Source organism: Macrobrachium rosenbergii, chromosome 1, assembly GCF_040412425.1.
Source record: "Macrobrachium rosenbergii isolate ZJJX-2024 chromosome 1, ASM4041242v1, whole genome shotgun sequence".
Lineage (NCBI taxonomy): Eukaryota > Metazoa > Arthropoda > Malacostraca > Decapoda > Palaemonidae > Macrobrachium > Macrobrachium rosenbergii.
Genome location: NC_089741.1, coordinates 17,791,208 through 17,815,568, shown reverse-complemented (window position 1 = coordinate 17,815,568; position 24,361 = coordinate 17,791,208). Strand labels below are relative to the sequence as shown.

General features: G+C 39.6%; 1 protein-coding gene across 3 annotated transcripts in view; it reads right to left on the bottom strand.

Moving 5' to 3' along the window:
- Spt5 (Transcription elongation factor subunit Spt5) overlaps positions 1-24,361 on the bottom strand; it is a 55,205-nt gene that overhangs the window by 19,886 nt on the left and 10,958 nt on the right. For all 3 annotated transcript variants that reach the window (XM_067100869.1, XM_067100098.1, XM_067101563.1), the window contains exons 4-21: positions 21,643-21,777; positions 21,385-21,479; positions 21,001-21,138; positions 20,296-20,530; positions 20,051-20,141; positions 18,774-18,885; positions 18,166-18,421; positions 17,660-17,974; positions 15,428-15,519; positions 15,069-15,261; positions 14,646-14,771; positions 13,729-13,966; positions 13,209-13,509; positions 12,932-13,035; positions 12,122-12,247; positions 10,087-10,251; positions 9,755-9,870; positions 9,435-9,536 (exon numbers count right to left, since the gene is read on the bottom strand). In XM_067100869.1, the coding sequence (XP_066956970.1) occupies positions 9,435-9,536; positions 9,755-9,870; positions 10,087-10,251; positions 12,122-12,247; positions 12,932-13,035; positions 13,209-13,509; positions 13,729-13,966; positions 14,646-14,771; positions 15,069-15,261; positions 15,428-15,519; positions 17,660-17,974; positions 18,166-18,421; positions 18,774-18,885; positions 20,051-20,141; positions 20,296-20,530; positions 21,001-21,138; positions 21,385-21,479; positions 21,643-21,777 (2,940 nt within the window). The remainder of the gene's footprint in view (positions 1-9,434; positions 9,537-9,754; positions 9,871-10,086; positions 10,252-12,121; positions 12,248-12,931; positions 13,036-13,208; positions 13,510-13,728; positions 13,967-14,645; positions 14,772-15,068; positions 15,262-15,427; positions 15,520-17,659; positions 17,975-18,165; positions 18,422-18,773; positions 18,886-20,050; positions 20,142-20,295; positions 20,531-21,000; positions 21,139-21,384; positions 21,480-21,642; positions 21,778-24,361) is intronic.

Genomic DNA, 24,361 nt, shown 5'->3' with positions numbered 1-24,361 from the left:
GATAGAGCCTTCCAATCTTTTTCAGTCATACTGACACATTCATCACACTTCCTCTCATATGAACATTCCTGACCTCTACAAGCCACACAAATTGAATGAGGATCAAGACTAGCCTTGACCAACCTCGTCTTACAGCCTTTGCTGCAAACCCTAAAGGTATAAGACCCAGAATCTGACATAGTTATCAGAAAACCTGACTAAATAGGTGACAAATAACTGGCAAAGCCGCAAACCAACAAGAGAGTACTTCACCAAGTGAAAACAGCTCGATGTAGGCAGATACAATGAAATTTCGCTCGAAATACCGACAACAATGTCGCCGGCGTGACGGCAAAATTATTCTGAAGCATGTTGAATAGTTCCTAGTACCCGACAGAGGGCAGGTAAGGGCGATCACCCGATATTCGGACTGGCGCTGCCGCAAGCTTTTTGAAATTTTGCCGTGACGCCAAAGACTAAAGCTATATGTAACTAACAGGTAAGTTGTATGTGTTAAAATGATATTTTATTGGGATGTGAGTTTTTGAAAAATTGCGGGATGGTGGTCCGTCCTAGTATGAATGTAATTGAATTATGTATGAAAGGGGATGTGCTTGGGGATTTGTATTTGGGGAAGGACGGTAGGGTTGAGCAAAAATTGTGGAAGAGAATGCCTGTAATTGCGACAGAGAGGGTAAAAGTGCCACATGAGATTGGAGAAGTTGTGAGTGTGTAAGTGGCATGGCCGGATAGCCTCGGGATAGCCAACAATGATAGGTGTGAGTATGTGGTTGAGGGAATAGACATAAATAAATTAGTCAGGGCAAATGTGTGTGTATATGATGGGGTTTTGAACATGGGAGATCCGAGGGTATATATAACGTCATTGCCGAGTGTCAGGAAGAAGCGAGTCCGAGGAATATGTGAGGGAGATTATGTGGGAATATTACGTGCGTTGGTGAATGTGGATGATGAGAGGTACGTGAAGGTACGGCAGGTGATGACAGGTGATTTGAAAGGAGCTAATGATTGGACGTATGAGGAGTTGAAAGAAAGAGTAAAGGTAGATGAAAATGTAAGTGATAACGTAAGAGAACGATTGAGGAGAATGTTGTGGGATAGGCAGGGGCGTTGAGTCGTGGAGACGAGGATTTTGGGGATCAAGCTTCCGAATTTAAAATAGTTCTGAAGACGACACCCCATATATCAGCGACCCGACATTTTTCTCCGTCTATCAATCGTGAGATAGAGGAGCAGTGTGAGGAGCTTGAGAGGGTGGGAGTGATTGAAAGGAGTACGAGCGCCTGGAATAGCCCCATTGTACCGATGCGTAAGCCAGATGGAAGTTTGCGAATGTGTGTGGATTATCGGAAGGTGAATGAAGTAACTGTGAAAGAGCGATTCCCGATGAACGTGGTGTCTGATTGTGTGTACAAGATGAATGGAATGAAAGTGTTTACAAAATTAGATCTGGTAAGGGGCTATTACCAGATGCCTCTGGAGGAAGGGAGCAGGCATATTACAGCCTTTTCTAGTAGTTCCTGCCACTACCGGTTCCGGAGATTAAGTTTCCGACTGGCTAATGCGCCTGCTGCCTTCCAAAGGGCAATGAATGTGGTTCTGGCTGGGTTTGATCGCAAGAAGGTAACTGTTTTTATAGATGATATTTTGATTGCGAGTGAGACTATAGAAGAGAATATGGAACTGCTTGAACGAGTGTTAGAAAGGTTGGAAGAAGTAGGAATAAAAGTAAAACTTGGAAAGTGTGCTTGGTTGGCTGGGGAGGTGGAATTCCTAGGGCATATGGTGAGTGGAAGAGGTGTAAGGAAGAGTGATAAGTTCGTGAACAAGGTAAGGGAATTTCCACGTCCCCGGACCGTGCGTGAGTTGAAAGGATTTTTAGGTTTAATTGAGTTTGGAAGGAAGTTTATAAAAGATTGTTCAGGGATCGGAAACCACTTACTGAATGGACGGGAAGAGAAATTGTGCAAGATTGAAATGGGATGAGCGAATGATCAAGCGTTCGAGAGATTGAAAGAGAAGGCTGCAAGAGACGTGGACGTTGGCTTTCCGGACTATAGTGACAATGCGAATAAACTAGAACTGTATATGGATGCAAGTAAATATAGTATGGGAGGATGCTTGGTACAAATGCAGAAGGCGAATGGGGAGAAACAATTGAGAGTAATTGCGTATGTGAGCAAGGCGTTTGGAAGGGCAGAGTTGAAATATTCGGTGATTGAAAAGGAATTGGCTGCTATAAGGTTTTGTGTGAAAGCATTGGAAGTATTTTTGTATGGGGTAGATTTTGTGATACGGACGGACCATCGACCGCTAGTATATATGGTTAAAAAGGAGAGTGTGAATGCTAGAACTGCGAGAACGATAGAGGATTTGAATGAGTTTAGTTTTAAGGTAGAGTATGTACAAGGTAGACAGAATATTGTTGCAGATGCTATGTCGCTTATGTGGACTGAACGAGATGATAGGGTTAGGAGCGACTGGGACCCGGACCAAGTACCTGTAGGATTTGTGGTAAAGCAACAGTATGTAGGGGAGAATCGAGTGTGGGAATGTCTGTTTGGGGGGTTGAGTAATTTGGAAACAGATGGGTTGATTGACGGAGTACCTGCAAGCATGAACGAGTTGCGTGAAAAGGTGATGAATGAGATGCCGGAAGGAGGAGTGCGCGAGGAAGGAAGGGAATTAGATGAGGAGGAAAAGTTAGTGAAAGTGTTGTTGGTAGTGGCTGAAATGTTTAAAATTACAGTACGATTGTTCTTTGGATGGAATAGGCCGGTGGAGTATAAAGGAAGGGTGAATGAAAATGGTACGAATGTGATTTTAAATGTTCACTGTGGAAAGGATAATTGTAGCTGGCTGGTTAAGAAAGGTGATTGTGGGGAACATGAGGGAATAAGGGGTAGAGTTGAGGATATCATTGAAGATGAATGCGATGAGGATGCTTGTGAGGAAGCTAAGCAGGTGAATGTAGCCGTGAGAGCGTGTATGCATGAAGCGAAAGGTAAATTAGTAACGAATGTAGTGGTGAATCAGAGTGAATATTGTAGTCTGGTAGACATGGGAGCACAAGTGTCGTTAGTGAGTAGTACAGTAGTTAGTGAATTGGAAAGGTGCGATTGGGATATAAAAAGAAAATCAACGAGTGTAAGGATACATGGTTTGGGACAAGGGAGTGTGTTAGTATGGGAGGAGGTACAATTAAAAATTCAGCTAGGGGGATTTGAAATAATACATAATTTTGTAGTCATGGATGAGAATGATATGCCAACATGTTTTTATTAGGAATTGATTTTATGAGAATGCATGATATAAGTGTGGATGTCGGGAGGAATTTTAGGAAAGGGCGGCAGGGAAATAACGAAGGTTAAAGGAGGGGATGTGTCTAAAACTAGTTTTGTAGGTATGGTAGATATTGCAAGGAGTGAAAATGATTTGTTGAGTGAAGAGGAAATTAAGCAGATGCAAAATCAGTGCACGAAAATAAATATGTTAAGAGAGTGTGTGTTAGAGGGTGTAAGAGTAGGAAGTTGGCCGTCTGAGTTAGAAGTGTATAAGCGAAGTGCTAAGAGATTTGTTGTATGTAAAGGTATAGTTTATTTTTTGCATCAGGAAGGTATATGGGATGGGGAAGTGTATGTGCCAGTGTTTTCGGAAGACGCAGCCGTGGGTATGTGTTTATTAGTGCATGATAGGTTTGGGCATCTGGGGAAAAATAAATTATGGGAATGTATGAGAGAGAGATTGTATGTGCCTGGATTGAATAAAATTTGTGCGGATGTAGCGATTACGTGTGCGGACTGTCAGAAGGGTAAGTATCAAAGTGTGCATGCGAATCCACCTGTGTTGCGATTGCAGATGAAAGAGTTATTTGAGATGGTTGTGATTGATTGTGTGTCGTTGCCTGTGACTGCTAGAGGACATGTGGGAATGGTTGTAATGGTAGATCATTTGAGTAAGTTTGCATATGCGGTAGCGATTCGGAACAAAAAGAGTGAGACTGTAGCGAGAATGGTGGGTCAAGTGATGTTGCCAATGTGTGTGTGCAAGCCGACACGAATGTTGAGTGACAATGGGCCTGAATTTGTTGGATGGGAGTTTGAGCAAATGTTACGTGATTGGGGCATAGAGCATGTGTACTCTACACCGTACATGCCCAGTGCGAATGGATTGGCGGAATGAACGGTGAGAACGTTGACAGAGATATTACGTATGATGAGTGAATGTGATAATGATTGGGATGTAAACGTTGGGCGAGCGTTGTGGGTATACAACGCCACCGTGCATAAGGGTATTGGTATGTCTCCGTGTAAATATGTATTAAATTTTGAAAAGATAGTGAGACCGAGATTGGGTATATCTGAGAATGATAAGGAGGTATGGAAGAAGGCGCATGAGAGGTTTGAAAGTTACAAGGTGGGCGAGAAAGTGTTGAAAGAAGTAATCGAGAAAGGGCGGTTGAATGTAAATAAAGTGCGTGAAAAATTTGAGGGTCCGTATGAAGTGTTGGAAGTTGGTCCCAGTGGGCTTAGTTCTGTTGTGGGGGAAGCATGTGTAGATGGTAGTGTGAGAGAAATACGAGCGCATCATAACCAATTGCGTAGATGGAAGGATGTACCGGAATATGTGAGAGAGAATGGGGTGTATAAATGGTTGAAATCGAATGTGGGTGAACCAAGTATGCACGAGCTTGTGTATGGAGGATCAGCAATTTGTTTTGATAGAGTATGGTAGGAGACGTAAGAAAGGGGAGAACGTAAGTAAACTGAATGGTCGTAAGTTGTGTGATAGGGGTGTGAGTGCCAAAGTGAAAATGAGTGATAAAGCGTGTAATACGGATGAATGGGATGGTATGAATAGAACGTATAGCATATGCGGGTTTCATATAACTGAGTTGACTGAACGTGTAGGGGTAAGTGAACGGTTGGAGGTGAGCGAAAGTGTAAGAGTAAGAGAGCGTAGCAGTGATAGACGAGTGATTGAAAGCATGAATGAATCGTTGCAAGAATTGGAAAGGTCAATGAGCGAATGGAATGGGTTAGTTGAGGAATTGGGGAAGGTATTTGGGAACGAGTTAGAGGGTATAGATGAGATTGTGGATGAAATTGAGAGTGGTAATAGTGAAGAAGATAGTGTGAATCTGAGAGAGAATGGAGGAGAAAATGTAAATCTGAATGTTGCTGGGAGAGAGAGCGAGTCTGAGAGAATGATTATGCCCTTGCGAACGCGTTCTAAAGGACCTGCTAGTGAGCATCCATGGGTGTTACGTAAGGCAATTTGAATGCAGTGTGAAAGGTGTTGGTTGGGAAATGCTAAAAGGGGGGAGAATTATAGAGGGATGAATAAATTTGTTTGTATTTAGCATTTCCCAACGTTTTGTGAGAGAGAGAGAGAGAGAGAGAGAGAGAGAGAGAGAGAGAGAGAGAGAGAGAGAGAGAGAGAGAGAGAGAGAGAGAGAGAGAGAGCGAGTGTAATTGTCGTTGTGAGTGGTTCGGTTGTTGGAGTTCGTTTTACGGCGTTGTCTGTCTGTCTGTCGGGATTTTTTCGGTTTTGGGGAAGTCTTGGGCAGTTGAGGTCAAACCTTGAAAGTGAACGGGGAGTTCGTCTGGTTTTTTTTTGTTTGGATACCGGTACCGATATTGATGGTGCATGTGTCTCTTTTTTTTTCGTTCGTTGTTGGTGGAGGGTTTGTTTGCAATTTTGTTTTGTGGTTTTTGTGTGCTGTGATTGGCGACCGTGGACCTTTACCCATCTCCAGCAACCGAAGATCAGGGTGAGTGTTGTTTTGTTTGTGGGTTAGAATTCCGCCACACTCCAACTTTCCCAAAAAAGTTGGAGTCTGGCTCCCATGGGCGCACAAAGGACTGAAGAGTCACTTGCGGATTGTAGGTTTGGTGGAGGGTCTCTTGGCCGCACGCTGGGCGAAATGTACAGAAGCTCATGGTCTTGACTGTGATCTCTGCCTGCTGCCTCGAAAGGGTTGAGGCTGAAGAGGAGAAGATGACTTGAGAGGGGAGGTGTTCCACTCTCTCGGATGCCTCGTAGATTGAGAGAGAAGGTCCTGTGTAGACTTCTTATGAAGATCAGAAGCCACTTCTTCCACTGTTGCTTGCAAGAAAAGATGTGTACTGTCTAAGGGCGAGAAAAGAAGAGGTGATTTATGCGATGGAGTGACGCCCTTAGATACAAACGAAATCCAGAGTTCCCTCTTCTTCAAAATCCCCATAGCATAAAAGGAGGAAATCTCCAAAGAACCATCTCGAATTGCTTCATCAGCATGAGAGAGAACACTCCTCCAGTCAACAGCAATATCCTGAGGGAGATCCGAATCTCTGATCTTCTTTGCCAAGGTCCTTATGGACCAATCTAGAATACTAAACACTTCAAACACTTTGAACATCTTGTTGAGTAAATGGTCAATCTCCAACACTGAGAACGTAGTCTTTGCCGAAGCAAAAGCCAACCTACGGGCCGAATCAACAAGACCAGAGAAGTCCCCCTGGGAGGAGGCAGCCACCCCCAAGGAGGGGGCCTCTATGGTCGCATATGACCTATATCTCCTGGCTGAAAGGCGGGAAGGTGGAATACTAAAGCATGCCTTGCCCTGGCATCTTTTCTCTGAGAGCCAGAGATCCACTTCTCTCATAGCCTTCTTAGATGAAGAAGTAAAACCACTTTGGGAAGTCTAGATGAATACCCGGGTAGTCACTCATCATAAATGAGGAAGCCAGAGAAGAAGGGGCTGCCAGAGCGAAGAAATTTGGAAAATTATCCGGTAAATAATTCAGTAAGGCAGCACAAGCCGATGGGGTGGAGTCCTGTCCTAAATCTTCCTCCTCCGATGAGACCAGGGACAATGAGGGATCTTCAGGCGCTACTGAGGAAGAAGTCGACTTCTGAAGAATACCCAAAATATTGTCTAACTGCTTCTGCAGCAGTGCCAAGGAAGGGTTCAAACTGGGAGTTGACGAAACAGAAATCGAATGAGAAGGTGAAGAAAACTGGTGTTTCGATGAGGAAGTCAGCAAAACAGGAGCAGGCACCAAACAACTCAGGCGCTCGACCATAGGAGAGTGAGTTGGTGCTGAAAGGTTCTTGGGTGTCAAGCGATAAGTGTGCACAACTGGGCCCTTCTTATCTTCTGGGCGCTCAGCTACTAGTGAATGCTCGGTCGCTACTGGGCGCTCGGCCACTAAAAAGGCGCTCGGCAGCCAAAGGGGCGTCCTCAATCCCAGATGGGTGCTCGAAAGATGAACATGAGCTATCATAAGAAGGTTCCCGATTGGCTGAAGAACTAGTCCTTTTGCTGGACATGCATGATGGTCTGGGAGCTACTGGTTGAAAAAAACATTCAGGACTGTCCCATTTGCTGCACGACGTCTGCAGACTACCAGATCGTTCCCTGAACCTTTTGCCGTAAGACTGAGGGGACTGGTCTTTGAGAGATGCGTGCCTTTTCAATGGACAGGATTTGTTTGAGAATCTCCACTGGTGACCATGAGAGGGGCTAGAATCCCCTGAACTGGATGAGAGATGATGCACTAGACACACCTTTCCAACGGCTGCCTTTGGTTGACACCCAGGACGACACAGGTGCAACTGAGGGGGCGACTACCCGTGGGCAGACCCCACCGACCTCCCTTGGGCCTCCAGTATGCCTCCTCCCAGGGCTGGGGGAGTATGGCAGTGACCTTTGCCTAGGAGCGTCGGTGGGAAGGGTAGCCACCTCCTCCACAAACACATCACAAGAACACTTTGCACTGAATTTGTCCACAAGGACACGCATTGAATCACCCAACTGTGCCACTGTGTTAGCAAGAATATCAAACTTCTTATCAAATTTTGATTCGAGACTGGCGTAGTGATCCAGGTCAGGAACGAGGGAGCCAGGAGCAGAGATCAGTGGTGCAGGAGGAGGGCTGGAAGTAGGAGAAGGGAGAGAAGGAATATTAACCTCACTAGATTCCTGAGTCACGTCTAGAGTTGCTAATTTAACCTCAGCTCTAGCAGCTGCTTTTCTCTTACGATCCCTTTCTTACTTTGATAGGCGAGAGGTTAAAGTCTTCCACTTTCTTTCGTCCTATTCACAGCATTCCTTACAAGTCTAGTCAATTGAAAAAATTTGTCCTCTGCATGTCGTACATAGGGTGTGTGAATCATAACATGCCTTGGTCAAGCAAGTATTGCAACCTCTGCTACAATACCTAATACTCGATGCACTAGAATCTGACATAATTACTAGCTAACAGAGTAAAAAAATTAAGTCAATCTCCTTAGAGAACAATAGTCAAAATCAGGAAAAGTACTATATATATCAGTCAAACAATACAAATCCGAAGGCTACCGAGCCAAAAATATATCACCAAAAGGTAAGAATTTCAAGCCGAAAACCAAAATCAAGGTGCTTCTTAACACTGTGTTGCTGTTAAGCCAGCAGAGACAAAAGTGAATCTCTCAGCTTAGTCGTTTTTCTCTTTCACCCCAAAAGTGGGCGAGGTTAGTCACCCACATAAACAAAAGACTATCGCTACCATGAATTTCAAAATTGAAGCTGCCGTTGAGTTAGAAACTCTTAGCTAAGTAATTACTGGGTAAGTTACTTATAAAAAATGAGGTTTTCTGCTAAGCCGTTTCAAGAACTCCCGTTGGTAGGTGGGGCTTGTCACCTACACTAAACCATAGAAGCGCTACCGCGATTTTTTAAATAAAGGCTGGCGTGCAAGTTAGAACTATAGCTATGTAATTACTTGGTGAGTTCCTTGTATGAAAAAAAGATTCCAGTGTTTGTGATATGTTTCAGCACACTTCATGACTAATGTTTCAGCACACTTTATGACTAACGTGCACTGACACAAGAAACAAACAGGAAAGCAGAGATGTGTTCCCAGACTACAAAATAAACTGAGATCTCAGAGACTGATGACTGCTAAATACTGGTGGCCAGATACTGACCAGCTACATTGCAAAAATAATTTTGAAGGAAGCAAATATTAAGTTCATGGAACAAATGGGAATTCAGGCAGAATTTGCAAGTTAAAAGAAAATGGGAAGTACTAAATGGAAATCTCATCCAGTAATGAGAAAAACACAAGTAAAATCAGACGACTGACAAATATATTTCATTCATGCTAATTAACTCAAAAGAACCATATACCAACGAATATACAGGCACCTTCCGTCCAGGACAAAACCAAATAGTGGCTTCAACCTTCCTATTCTCTCAATTTACAAAACTAAGTGCAAAGCACACAGTTCATATTAACTACAATGTTAAATTACCAGTTTAAGACCCAATTTCACTACTAATAAAAGCATATGAAACAGCACTTCTTACTACATAATTCTAAATTATTTTTATCCAATAATTTAGGTAACATTTCTAAACACTGAATGGAAATTCTACAAGTAATCATGTATATACAAAAAAGACTTACTTTAACTCTGTCCCCTTGTGCAGGGGTAACAGGCTCTAGATGAGCTCCTAGAATATTAACAACTCGCTCTTCTTCAGGAAGGAAAACTGAGCACATACCACCCTAGAACAAAGAAATTATCAGATTAGAATAAAAAAAAGAAAAATAAATGTGGTCAATAAGTGAACATAAAAACTTAATTTGAAACTTGTTCCAGTGTTAAAAACAAGCCATCTCCTAAAGCTTTTTTTAACTATTTAGAGAGCATAAACTTCCAACAAAGAAGCAATTGCTTACATTTCAAGGTACAGAATAACAATTTACCTCAAGATAATACTTACAGATACACCACGAATTTCACCAATCTGGCCAATGAGACCAGAATCATCATGAGTCTCCTTAATCCTGACTTCAATATCAGAGGTTTGCCAGTCAGTCATACCAAGGGTATCCATCCCTATAATAAAGCAAAATTATGAATGCACCTTCACAAAAAAAAGGAGTACTTTTCATTTAAATGTCACCTATATCGTTTTATCCATATACTTAATTGTAAAACACATTTAGATCCACATACTCCAGTGTTATATTTTAAAGGGAAAAATACTGATTAACTAACTGATTTCAGGTTCTCTGACATAGCAGAGCAAAATATGATGACGATTACACTTACCAGCGCCTGGGGTCTGAGGGTTGTAAGGTGATGGTGCACCCGGAGTCATGGGGCTATAAGAAGCCAGGGGAGATGGGGAAGCATAACCTGAGCCTGGAGATGGTGATCCCTGGTATCCAGTGCCTGGGCTTGGCGTGCCAACATATCCTGATGGGCTGCCTCCAGCTTTAATACAGAAAAATACTAATTAGTGCCAAAACATCAAATTCCATTTATAAGTGGCACTATCAATACTGACTGGAAACTAGTGAGCAATGCTAAGACATATCCTGAATCCAAACAAAACTAGTGAGCAGCGCCAAGTCATACCTAATCAGAACTGAAATGAAATAAAGTTGAAAATAAGATGTATTGTTTATAAAATGGATAGCCTTCAGTTCTAATCTATAAAAAAGATTGTGTAAAGAAGCCTCTCAGATTTAAGAACACTTCTCTGTACGAGGACGGATCAGTCCAAAAAAAAATCTGAAGGAACTGTTCAGAAGCAAAGTACAAGCAACATAAAACTTCTTAGAAGCTAAGCCTATACAGTACAATGACTATTTTAGGACATGCTACCTCCTGACTTTCAAGCCCATAACTGTAAAGGTAGAATAATGCAAGACAGATATGCAAAGTGGTCTTGAAAGCATTAAAATCAACTAAATCTTGCTTGCAAACCCAGATATGCTAGAGAGATCTGTATCAAGAGATATATAATCTAATGTGATTAACAAGCTTCTGAAGGAGGTGGTGATAGCAAAGCAAACAATTTGTGAAGAGTTGAATAACCTGCATATAAGCTAGGTAAGAGAACATGAAGAAGGTTATAGACAAAGATAAAAAAAAAACAAAAGAGTGAACAGATCCCTAGGGATGACCACCAGAGAAAGAGAATAGGACAGATGTAACACCATAACTAATAAAAATATACCAGTCCAATTAATAGACCATATTTTTACACAGAGGAGTTAAGTCATAAGCAGGAAGTTTAGCTAACAAGGACTTCCTACAGATCATGCCAAAACATTAAAAGCATTAACATAAAATTCCTTAAGTTCCTCAGACGTGATTACTAACTGTGAATAAAGTATAGGAGAAAATGACCTGATCTTGCCTTCCATAACACTGATTAAAGAGGGGGAGATGTAAGATTCCAACTATTCAAGATGGGCATTTAGTAGTTCCAAAAACTTTAGCTACATATGGTAAAAATAAGACCAACAGAATAGTTAGCAGGATTAGAATGGTCAAACTTCTCAGGACCACCTGTAGAAAGGCATGCTTTTAAGACAAGAGATAGATACTAGTGTTTAGGATAATGCAAAACAGAAAAAGATAACAAAATACCAGCCTTAGTTTGTGTGCAATCTCCATGATAAACCAAGGGATATTATAACCCCAATAGGCTTTTGTCTTTAAGAGTTTTCAAAAGTCAATGGGAAATGAGAGTAGAGACTTAGTATATATAAGACAATGTGTGACAAGGTCAGCTACAATGCAGCTACCTCACAATAAGTATCATTAGGTTAGAAAAAAGGGAGAAAGTGGGATCAGTAGAACTGTTAATAGATCTTGGACCTACAAAGCCTAGCTTTACAATTATTATATCTATGAAGACAGTAAAATTACAGCAAAGTACCATTCGAAGCAGGCTTACCATGTAACTTCCCAGAAAACCATCAGCTTCTTACATGACTCATGATAATAATTCCCCAAGTGACTGAGGCAGCCTATGGCCTTTTTATCATTTCTGAATAATTTAACCAAACCAAGTCATATTTCTACACTCAAAGGGCTGGCCCAAAGGATTTATCCTTCAGTGAAGGGGAAAAATTATAGCAAACATATATTTCAAAAAGTTGCCCAGCTAAATGAGAATGAATAAAAAGAACAGACAGCCAAACAATTAGCAGTTGAAGGGACAGTGCACAGAACCTATACAGTGCACTGCCCAAAACAAATATAGGCAGTGCCAACCCAGAGGGATTGTATTAACAGCTCTACAGATACAGGATTATGGAAGAGGTGACAAAAATACTAGTACAGTACTCACGCTGGTATCCAGTTGGTGATGGTTCAGGCTGATAAGGACTGTAATTATGATCTGAACTATAAACAGTGCCTGGAGTCTGTGGAGTGTATGGCCCTTGTCCTGCATCAGACTGATAGCCAGGAGTACCTGCCATCAAAAGAACCTTCAGTAAGCATATTCCACTACATACTGCATTCACAGGTAGAAAAATTCAAGTTAACATCTGTTGTGATATTGAATCCATTGTTTTCCGCTTGCTGAAAGGGTATGTCAAAGTTGGAAAAAAATTTCCATCAATATCTGGAAGCTCTGATAGACACTCAAGCTCCTTAATTCAGATATGCTAGGCCATTTTTCAATCAATGCACTTTACCCTGGGTTATCAGAACCTACGTTATCAGAACACTAAACTAACTACCTGATGCTGATGGTTATAATTATGTTTATTATAAGTCAATGTTACTAAAATTTGAATCCATTACAGTACTTGAAATTGTAATAAAAATGATGTAGGTAATCAATAATACCATACTCAATGCACCGTGCAGCATGATGCTGCAAACCTTACAGATCACATCAAGATCTGAATTCTTATTTTTTTTAATTTAAGGGACTCTTTCACACAGGAAAGTGATAAAAACTAACAAATGCTTGGTTTTCACATACAGTACCAACCAAAAAATGTTATAAAGATGTGCATAATCTTTCTCAGTGTATTACAGTAGAGCCAAGTTACTACTACAATTACATAAACAATACATTGCACTCTAAATAAACAAATAAATTTAAATTTCTCAAGTAAACTCCATACTGCAAAAAATAAAAACAAACCAGGATTATATGCTGGGGATGGAGATGCTTCATCGAAGGAATAATCATCAAACTCATTATGACGTGCTGGGGTATTAGTAATTGTTGGATCCCAAGCTGACTGCCTGTGATATGAAAGAATAAAAAGAATTTTTTTAGCCAAAGTGCATTATAATTTAATTGTTAATAAAAAAATTTGTCATAATTCTAGCAAGAATATACTTGTATTCTCAGGTGGATATTTTACTGAAGTATTATAATCTTTAATTATTGTCATACTACAAAAAAATACACAGACCTTCCTGGTGTAGCTGATCCATCATGGGAGGGCGTCATGCTACCATAATGAGGTGTTCGAGAGCCATCATACTGTGGAGTCTGTGAGCCATACATTGGTGTGCGAGATCCAGTATTGCCATACATAGGTGTCTGTGACCCGCTCCAGGTAGGAGTGCGAGTGACAGATGCCAGAGAGCCAGGTTTAGATGGTGCCCCTACTACAGCCACACGTGAACGGTCCACAATAATCGTCTGGCATTTTGAATGCAATTCTACACGTACAGTGGAGTCTGTGGCATCCTTGACAATACCAACATGACCTGTAAAGATGGACATCCAATTATACAAATAAAAGACCTTGGGTGCTTTTAAATGATAACACAAAGAAATATTACTATTAAGTAATTTAACAAGCCCATTATGCTGTATTACCAGTAAGTTGTATTTTTGGACTAAAGACTCACTATTTAACTATTTTAGACACCTGCCTCCTAAGTTACTGACATAAATTCATATAAAACAACCTAAGCAAGACCCACCTTTATAAGGTCCTTGTGTGATCTTTATGGTCTGCCCAATAACACCACGATCTCTTCCAGCACCTCTTCCTCGCCCTCTTCCTCGATTGCGTTCGCCAAAAGCACCACGGTCTGCTCCACGGTCCATAACACCACCACCACCAGCACCACCACCGCCTCCTCCACCACCAGGATGAACAGGGGACTTCAGCCGAGGAGACATGAAGCCCATAGTCATGCCCATACCTCCTGTGACTGTCTGTTGAAAAAGGTAACAAAATAAGGTCAAGATTCGGTAATCAGCCAAACTGCCTCCTTTAAAACAAAACTTCAACACCAAAAATTCTTAAGTCTTGAAAGAATCTAATACAATAAAATTCATATCTCATATAACTTCTAGATTACAACTTGTTTAAACATACACTGCTTTAAACTAGATCACTACTTATAGGATTTTAAGTGCACTTTTCAAATGACCTCTCCCAGAGTTAACTGAATTTTCTATCACACATTTTTCATCCTGACTTCATATGCATATTAAATATTCCCATATAACCTTGCATTTTACAACTTTTATTTCTGTTTATCCAAAGACAATTAATAGAGTTCCCTAGTCTTTCCAATTGCATACACTACTACTTCATGACAGACAGACAGCTGGAGTGGTTTGCCAGCACGATAACAGAGATTTGGAAAATAAATGAGATAAAACACAGCTACTAGGACCTGAAGGTGAAACTGGCAGCTGCACTAGGAAGTAATAGCTAAGAGAGGTTGGACATATGATGGGTGAAAGCAGGCAGAAATCAAGGTTAAGTAAAATAAGTGGGGCACAGCTATGGAACAAAAGGATGTTACAAACACCCATTAGTAATGTCTAAAATGCACCACATGAGATATGATCCAAGGTAGAGAGAATGTCTTCAGTTACCACTAACCTTAGCGCCTCCTGCAAGAACCAAATGCCTTGTTTTACACACAAAGATACCTCCATTTTCAATCATCATTTTAGAATGGAGGAAGGCAAAATTTCTGTACAAGTGCCTGATCTCTCCTTGTCGGCCCTGAAATAGAACAGAAATTCAAAGGAGGTTTAAAATAACATTAACACCAATACTGATGAAAAGTTTTAAATCCTACCTCACAATCCTGACATACAGTGGCATTTAACTGGAATAACCTTAGTGAGCAATACAAGCCAAGCAATAATGCACTATAGTACAAACTTTCCAAACTATCAAAACATTAATTTTTCCCTAGTAAATAAATAAAATATTTTTCTCAAAATAAGTGATCCTAACATGTCGACATTCTACTATTAACTTTATGCTTACTGAAAAAGGAATGACAGTAATACTTACTGAATGAGGTCCATCTATGACCTTTACAATGTCTTTTATCTGAAGTGTGTTCTGCTCTGAATCAAGAACCATAGCTCGCCTCTTTTCCTTCTTGTGAACAGCCTGTGGCTTGACTTGCACTAACTTTCCATGCATATTTAGGACTTGGAAGTTTTCCTTCTCTAGTCTTACTATCACAGCAACAGTCTGAGCACTTGAAATGAAAGATGAAATCAGTGAAAAGAATATATTTCATACAGTAATATTAAGTTCTCAAAATTCAACACAAAATTAATAACATTATAAAAAAAATTCTGAATATTCTCTGCATAATTAGATACAAATGTCAAAATACCACAAACAAACACCAAAAGACCTACTCTAGTGACACAAGATCTCCCCACTGGAACTGACCAAGGGAATCAACACCAGTAGCCACATCAGCACACAGTTGCAAATCCCTTGGCAAAACCTGCAATACCATACAATGTCATCAGATATCTATGAACCTAAATTTTATTTCTTCCTGTTAATGTTACAAATATAACAGTAATTAATGGAAGAGAGGGATTTTGCATTGTTCAAATCAAACAAACCACTACTTTACATAGCTTATGCACTGGCTCAAAATGTTGACCAATATGACGACTAATCCACCAAATGGCCTTGGTAAGCACTAGGGTGCAACGTCCTGCTTGTATGTTCTAGCCTACAACCTGTTCATAAATCCAAGCCTAAATGCTTTGCTTGTCTGATTTCACTAATAATGCTTGCACTACTTTTGTAGACTGTTTATGAAATATACTTATTTTGTGTTTCTTTTCTTTTTGTATTACCCAAAATACTTCAGGTATGAAGTTATCATAACCTTTCTGTGAAAGCCTAACACTATCATCATTTGGTGCAGAATGAAATATTAATGGTATTTATGTATATGAAATTGATTCATTAGCCTAATGCACAATTTCTAACCAAGTAAACGACGTTATTACCTTCATGCCATGTCTTACCAAGTTTTTTCACATCATAGCACTGAGTCTTAAAGGAAGGACACAATACCTTCCAATTTCTCTCCATGGATTAGGCACATAAAATTCACATAAATTTTCAGAAAATTTAAGTTTACTTAGTAGACTTCAACAAATTCACATTCAAATAACAACCTAATTATAGCAAAGTAGTCTTTGGCAGTGATGCTATGGCCCTGAAAATTCCTGATAAGAAGGTAAAAACAAATCTTATACATCTCATAGCAGTTGTGAATGACTCAGTACATAATTTACAAAACTGAATTACAATGGTGTCGAGAATTATAATAAATGGATGGTTAGAGTATGGGTTTTAGACTGAAGGCCAGGCACTGGAATAGATAGGGCCATTCAGTGCCCATACTATCAAATGACCAATCATATGTGCCACATATGGTCTAAATGAGATGGGCTCTATAAGGTACTATGATGATTCTCATTTAAAAAAGTTAACTGTACCATATCAGTCCACAGGCTTTAGAGATCATGGTACAATTGCGGGCTACAGAAACCATGGCACACAGACAAGCACATAAGTCTTGTGTTCAGTATACCCTATACTATGCATATGTTGATGGAATGTTTAATTTCAAACTTTTCTATTTTGTTTCATGAATGCATGGACTTATAATATAGTGCTGTTACAATGAAGTGGAAAATGCGTTGTACAAAGTGCCCATATTGTAAGTACAATATACGTAATGTGTGTGCTATTGACTAATGTATGGTACTATATTTCCATATGTCCAAGGCGTCTTGCATTTATTTTAGACTTTACTATATCAACTTGAAATGCATGCTTGTTTTGGCAAATGCGAGACAGTTTAAAAATATGTTATTTTAATGACTTCAACAATTTTCACAGAAATTTGGGGTAACTGAAAAACTAGTAATCAGGGGAAATTTTATCCCTAACAATTCCAAATTACCAAGGTCTCTCTGTTGCTATATGGCTGCATAAAGAAACAGTTCAATGAAAACACACTAAAATCTGTTTTGCACTTAGAAATTATCATCATGCTCTTCAAATGGTTGCTAATGTCCTCTGCCAAGAGTGAAGCTTCATACTGGTGGGGCCCTGGTATATGAGACAGGCTGATAACTCCAACAAAAGCGGCTGTCTATGCTACCACTTAGTGCATCAACATAAAGTATTCATGTTGATGTGGGTAAATAATTAACATTCTGGACCTGGGGCAAAGTTATGTAGGGCAATATTTTGTATGTACAAATATAATTTGATATTTATTTTTAAATGTTTCAACAACTCTAAATGCAATCTACTATAATGATTACAGTTTTTTTTTTAAAGCCATCAAACCAAAGAAGATCAATAAATACAACCAGTGCTCAAATTATTTTAGCAACTGGTAGCACTTGTTTTCAATACATTTTGACTGAAAGGCGTATCTTCTCCAGCTACAAGGTACACAGTACTGTAAAAATGTAAAAATTCTAACAAGTTCCTGTTTCTTTTATCAAAAAAAAATTTAACTTCTCACTTAAGCTATTACAACACCCAAAACAAGCATTCTTACAAAGGGAGCTGAAATGTATTTCTGAACAAAGGAAAAAAAAGCTTACCTTCAATTCGTGCATAGTAAGATCAGAGAAGAGAACAATCATATTTTCCTCTACACGAACAATCAACCCAGTATCTCCTTCATATCGTCCAGCAATAACCTTTACATGATCACCTTGATTGAAGTACTTCCTCAATTCATGTGCCGAAAACTCCAACTCATCCTTCAAATCTTCATGTTTTGGAAGAATCATAATCTTGTTACCATCTACTCTAGTTACACGACCCATCAAATTCATCAATTCACCTTCATGTACTTCTACATTGTCTCCTGGGGCAAAGCTGTGAGCCTCTTCCTCGCGTCCAGACGTTGTCAGCTATTATCCGGAAAAGACAATCTCTTAATAAAGGGAAAACTTGTGGGAAATTTGAATGGTTCGAATATCTAAAACACAGCATTACATGAAAAGCCACATCAATAGTTAAAAACACCATCAGAAACACTAATGGAAACTATTCTTGTGAGGAATTAAAATTAAGACAAAAAAAATAAAATTCTAAAACATACTTCCATGTCAGCCAAACTTTGTTCTTCAAACTTCTCCAGTTCACTTAGCGTTGGCTTTACACCGTCTGCCATGATTGCGGACATGGCAAAGATCTTGTACAAATAACCTTTGCGCGTGAAACGATTCCCTTCAAAGATGAGGAAATCACCATCCTGTGAGACTTCCCCTCCGATAGCCCTGATAGCATCCATATCAAAGAGCTTCTGAGGAGGTCGGCGGAACTTCTTCCTTTTTTCATTCTCTGACTGAGTTCCTCTGTCAAAAATAAAATATAAATGCAAACCAATATCAAAACCTATCACTATAAATTTTCAGAGTATGCAGTTAATTTATTTATCTATGGTCACCAAAACCATCATTTTTTCATAGTAGCTCAAATGGAGATAATAATCTATATTCCACTAAAAGTCTTCACTAGAAAATGAGGTCTTGAATTGCAGGAAGGTATGTCTAATGTACTCTATACCGTATTTTTGTGTTCTTAAATGCTGGCCTATATCCAAATTATTCTTTTCAAACTGCTTTGTCTCTTAATCTTATCTTGTCCTTACCAAACACTTAAAACAACCTTAAATTATATTTCTGGGGATAACAAGGATAAACTTACCTAAGAGCACCTCTCATGCGAGTATAATCAATTCGAGGAATAAGTTTCAAGTGAACGTTATTGTGAGATGAGTCGACATAATCCACCTGAGCTAAATCATCCTTGAAGATACCTAAAGCAGAAAAGTAGCATTGCTAGTTATTTCCTAAAAATAATACATCCCAAAAACCCCATGTTTCATATAAAGACAGTTGTATTAGGTAAATTCTTTTTTGCTTAATAAAGGAAGTGAAAAATCTACTAAAATCAAAGTGGTATTTCCAGTTGAACAGTTTTTTGAGTTCATATATATAGCTCAAGTAAAATACAAATACATAAAATTTCCTTAATTAGCATTATTAAGAGCAGATTAAAAGCATAAATTACTGTACAACTATCATGACTAAAGTCCTGAATTAAGACTATGAATCAAAGGACTTGATGTGTTCCATTATCATGTATATTTCCCCTCATATTACCTCTGATATCAAACAAAACCACTGTTGTAACTACAGAACTTTGGTGTTGTCACTACTTTGTGCAGATTAACTTTCATGAAGTAAAACTGAATTTTTTCTCAATAAGATGTTCTTTACTTCTGAATTTCTTTTTCTGTAATGGGCTGCAATCCCTGTGGGAGCTCATGGGCTTATAGCATGATGCTTTTCTAACTACGGTTCCAGCTTGGCTAACAATAATGATAATAATAATACAGTAATGATATTATAAGTAACTTTCCAGTGCAAAACTTATTTTGAGGGTTGTTTGCCTATACTGTATTAGTAAAGACAAACATTAGAGTATCATAGCACAAAATTTTTAGTATTATCACTTTACATAAGGAAGCTGTTTAACAAGCACAGTTCTTGCATTTGACAACTGACAGGACAGCACAATGACCAGTACAAGAACTACCTGCTGTCAGCTGATTTACATAAATATTTTATATCTTCTTAATCCCCAATTGCCACTACATAGTCAAACGTTACGATAACTTGTGCAACTATTTATAATAAATTAAAACAAGGATCCAAAGTAATAATACAATAGGAAGCATAGTAAAATAATACAAACTCATCACAATATCATAATCCTAATAAGAAGAGTAAGATCTATAATTTTCCAGAAAACATTATACTTTGTAAAAAAAAATTATGGTACATCCTATTCTTCAATAATGATAATACAGTAATAACATACTATAACAAATATTCTTCGATAATGATAATACAGCAATAAGACACTATAACAAAGACAAAAAGCAGGCATTTTAAAACAATATACTGTAAATTCCTTACCTCTTTTCAACCTGACCCAGGCACCACGTTTCAATGTTGGAACTTCTTTTGCAACTCTCAGGACATCAGTCATTTGATTGATGGGAACCATCTACAAATTTAAAAAAAAATATTCTCTACGGCTATCTATGTTGTGCCATGAAACAGTAGTGTCATATATTATCATTCTCATCAGTCAACAAACAGATTAACAATATAAAACAGAATTTCCATTCAAAACCAAATCAACAAATTGAGGAACGTACCGTCTGTTTCCATGTACCGAGCTTGAGGTTTGAGATACCTTCCATAGCAGCTTTTACATGGGTCTGTTTGTATGACTCAATGTATACATAACCTTTGACACCCTCTGGAGCAACCACTGATTTAATTTGTAATGGCTCATCGGTGAACTGGTAAGCGATCATCTTTCTCATCAACTGCAGAGCAGTCATTTTTTCTTCACCAATGCGACACTTCACCATCCAAAGATTGGGATCCCTGAAAAAGATAATTTTTTGTTTATAAGAGTCCAGTATTAGCTTACAAAACAGAATTAAATACGTAAAGCAAAGTGAATTGGGTAATCATTCGCTTGCTAACGAAGTCAGAAAAAATCTGCAATTATGAGAGAGAGAGAGAGAGATATAGAGTCATAGTCATTCACTTACTAACAACATCAGATGAAAAATCTGCAATTACAGAGAGAGAGAGAGAGAGAGAGAGAGAGAGAGAGAGAGAGAGAGAGAGAGAGAGAGAGAGAGAGAGAGAGAGAGAGAGAGAGAGAGAGAGAGAGACTGTACCATAAAAAGCTGCAGATGAAAAAAAGACACTCCTAAAAGCAAAACTAATACCATTAATACTTTATGCGTTTCAAATTCCTGTATGTACAGACATCCACTATCATATTCCATCTTTTTAGCTAGGAACTACCATAACTGAACAGAAGTTTGTCACTTTTAAAAACTTACTTGACACCGGGAAGGAGAGTCAGTTGGGTAATCTCCTCACTCATCTCTTCGCCTCCCTCACCAAAACGCATGGCTGCAGATGTTTCCTCAGCATACTTGCGTCTGTAGTATTCTTCAATCTCTTCTTCACGTTCATTGCTGAAAAAGTAATTCACTTCAATAAGATCCAACAAGACAGTTAAATATATACCAGTTAATGCAGACCATTAATAAACTAATTAAATTCTAAAAACTATAGTTGTAAAGCATTTTCACAAAGAAATGATTAAACATTTGTACATTCAGAATAAACAGAGAACTTTGCAAAAAACTTGCCCGCAAAAAATGTGAACAGTCTACTAGGTTATTAAAAGAACTTATAACTTGGTAAACCCATCCACTTACTCCCAAACACTGTGTGCTCTACGGTTTGCTTCAATTTCTCTGGCAGTAACGCCTACCTCTTCTTTCTCATTTCCAAGCAAATCATAGTCATCACCCTGTGGAAATTTTAGTAAATAAAACAACTATAGATATACAAGTAGCTAAACATACATTAAAGATGTGGAAAACAAATTCAAGATGTAGTGCAATAATGGAAAAAACAAAGTTATAAATACCATACACAATAATCTGGAAACATTAAACAAAAAACCTTACTACCTCCTCATCCTCATCATCTTCCCCTTCATCGTCGTCGACCTCTGCTTCATCTAAGAAGTAATCTGAAACTATGCCTCTTTTCTTCTTTTTCTTGTGGTGCAGATCATCATCCTCTTCTTCTTCACTATCATACTCCTGATCAACAATGCAGACAATTAATACACAAGAGATGAATTGAAAAAATTCTATAACATGATCACAGAAAATGGATATTCAACTATAGAACAGGGAAACTTTTGCATATCAAACTTCATAATTTACAAAAAGAATAGCAAAAATTTTTTTGTGGACACAGTCTACTTTCACTTCCTATTCAAATTAATACAGACCCTACCAACACTAGCTGCCACTGATGATATAAAATGATCTTGGCTACAAATTTATTCAAATAAATCAATAAAAAAAATCTTTAGCAATACTGGCATTAATAAATATGCATAGTTTGATAGGTTAAAAATGTGATCCACAGTTTAACAGGTTAAGAATATGAGTCACAGTCTGACAGGTTATATGAGCCACAGTTTGACAGGTTAAGAATATAAGCCAGAGTTTGACAGGCTAAGAAGATGAGCCACAGTTTGACAGGTTAAGAAGATCAGCCACAAGTCAAGAAGATGAGCCAGAAAAATCAGACAAACTGTACAGGATATCACAGACTACCATCACGTTTTGAAGGATATTTAAAAATGTCTTATAATGTTTAAAAAATTAGCTGCTGTGTAAAATGTTGTTGACAAGAGGATATGAAGAGAGAGAGAGAGAGAGTGAGAGAGTAATAAAGGAAGGATTCCAGTGACTAACAAAGAGAGCTGGCATGATAGTAAAATCACAATTTTTAAAAGTAAATGTATTTTTCCTAACTATACAAACCCGAGGTCTTTTAAATTAGGAATTACTTTCAGCGTAGGCTGGGAACGGCCGTTGAACTTTCGAACAAGGTGGTTAGGCAGTTAACTACTGTCCGGGAGGCAGGAGTACCGCCTGCCCAGATGTAAACATTCCAATTTGCCTTTCGGCCCAGGTATCAGATTGAGGGGTGGCATGAGGTGGGCATGAAATGTAAAGGACCTCGGGTTTGTATAGTTAGGAAAATACAATTTACTTTTAAAAATTGTGATTTGTTCCGACACGATACACAAACCCTCGGTCCTTTACATTAGGAAGACTCACTGGTTGGAGGGAGGAATCTGAGTGAGTCTCCTGAACTGACTGGAGTTCACCAACTTGTCTTCCCTTCCTGGTTGACAGAGCGAGGAAGGGAAAACTGCCTCTGACAAAAATGATTGGGTTGTAAGAAATGCAGGATCAATTGTCAGACTTCTGGGTCCCTTTACATGTAAGAGGAATCGTCAGTTCATGCAAAGTAGGCTAGGAAGAACTTGGAGTCAGATGACATTAAGGCAATCACAGACATTGGGTTTGTCTTACAGTCATGGTCTCCTTCCCCCCCTTGCAATGGGAAGGAGTGGGGTTGCTTCTATCATCCTGAACGGAAAATAGAATGGGAGCTCCTGTTGGGTTCTTACCTGCATCGACTGCCAGATCCAGCATGTAATGGTACGTCCGCTCCCTGCCCGTGGGAAGAGAGCCAGGATGGGGAGAAAGAAGAGAGGCCAGTCACTCCACATTCATTCTCCCAATCACAACAATATATCTTAGGCGAGATGCAACCTGTCCTGTTAGAGGAGCCGGGTAAGCTACACAACTTGTTGAGCAGCCACCACAGGACCCAAGTAAAAAGTGTCCAAGGACTTGTGAGCAACATCCCAGAGGCAGAAGGAGGTGAAGGTAGTCTGTTGGGACCACACACCCGCCTTCAGCACCTGCAGAACCGACATATTCTTCCGGAATGCGAGGGACGGCCCAATACTGTGGTATTGGGGACTTCGTGAGCTCTCGGATGAAGCGTACCGGTGTCGTCTTCTCCTGCAGCAGAATACGCTCTCATCGTCTCATGAAGCCAGAAAGTGATGGTGTTCTTGGACACTTCTTTCTTGGTCAAGCCAGTACTAACGAAGAGTCGTTGACACTCAGGCCGGAGACGTCCAGTCCTCTTCAGATAGCGCCGCAGCACTCTAACAGGACACAGTAGCATCTTGTCTGGTTCATTACCTACAAAGTCCTCTAGGGAGGGGATCGTGAAGGATTCGAACCATGCGTCAGGGACCGAAGGATTCTGAGTCTTCGCTACGAAATCCAGGACAAAATCGAGTGTAACTGATCCCCATCCCCTCGAGTGTTTAACATCGAAGAAAAATCGGTGTAGTTTGCCAACTCTCTTCGCCGATGCCAGGGCCAACAGAAAGATGGTCTTGAGGGTTAGATCCCTGTCTGACGACTCTCGCAAAGGCTCGTAATGTGCATGAGTCAGGGTCCTTAGAACAAGAGTCACATCCCACACAGGGGACCTGAGATCCCTGGGTGGGCAAGACCTTTCGAAGCTTCTCATCAGTAGGGAAATCTTGAAGGAGGAAGAGATGTCTACTCCTTTCAGCCGCAAGACTAGGCTGGGTGCGGGACGGTAGCCTTTCACAGCTGAAACGGATGGAAGCTTCTCTCGATGAAGGAAGACAAGGAAATCTGTGACCTGCTGAATAGTAGCTCTGACCAGAGAGATACCGCGTCGATGACACCAACCACAGAAGACGGACCACTTTCCCTGGTATACCGCTGCGGAGGATCGTCTGAGGTACCCGGCCATCTCTGTTGCTGCGCGATG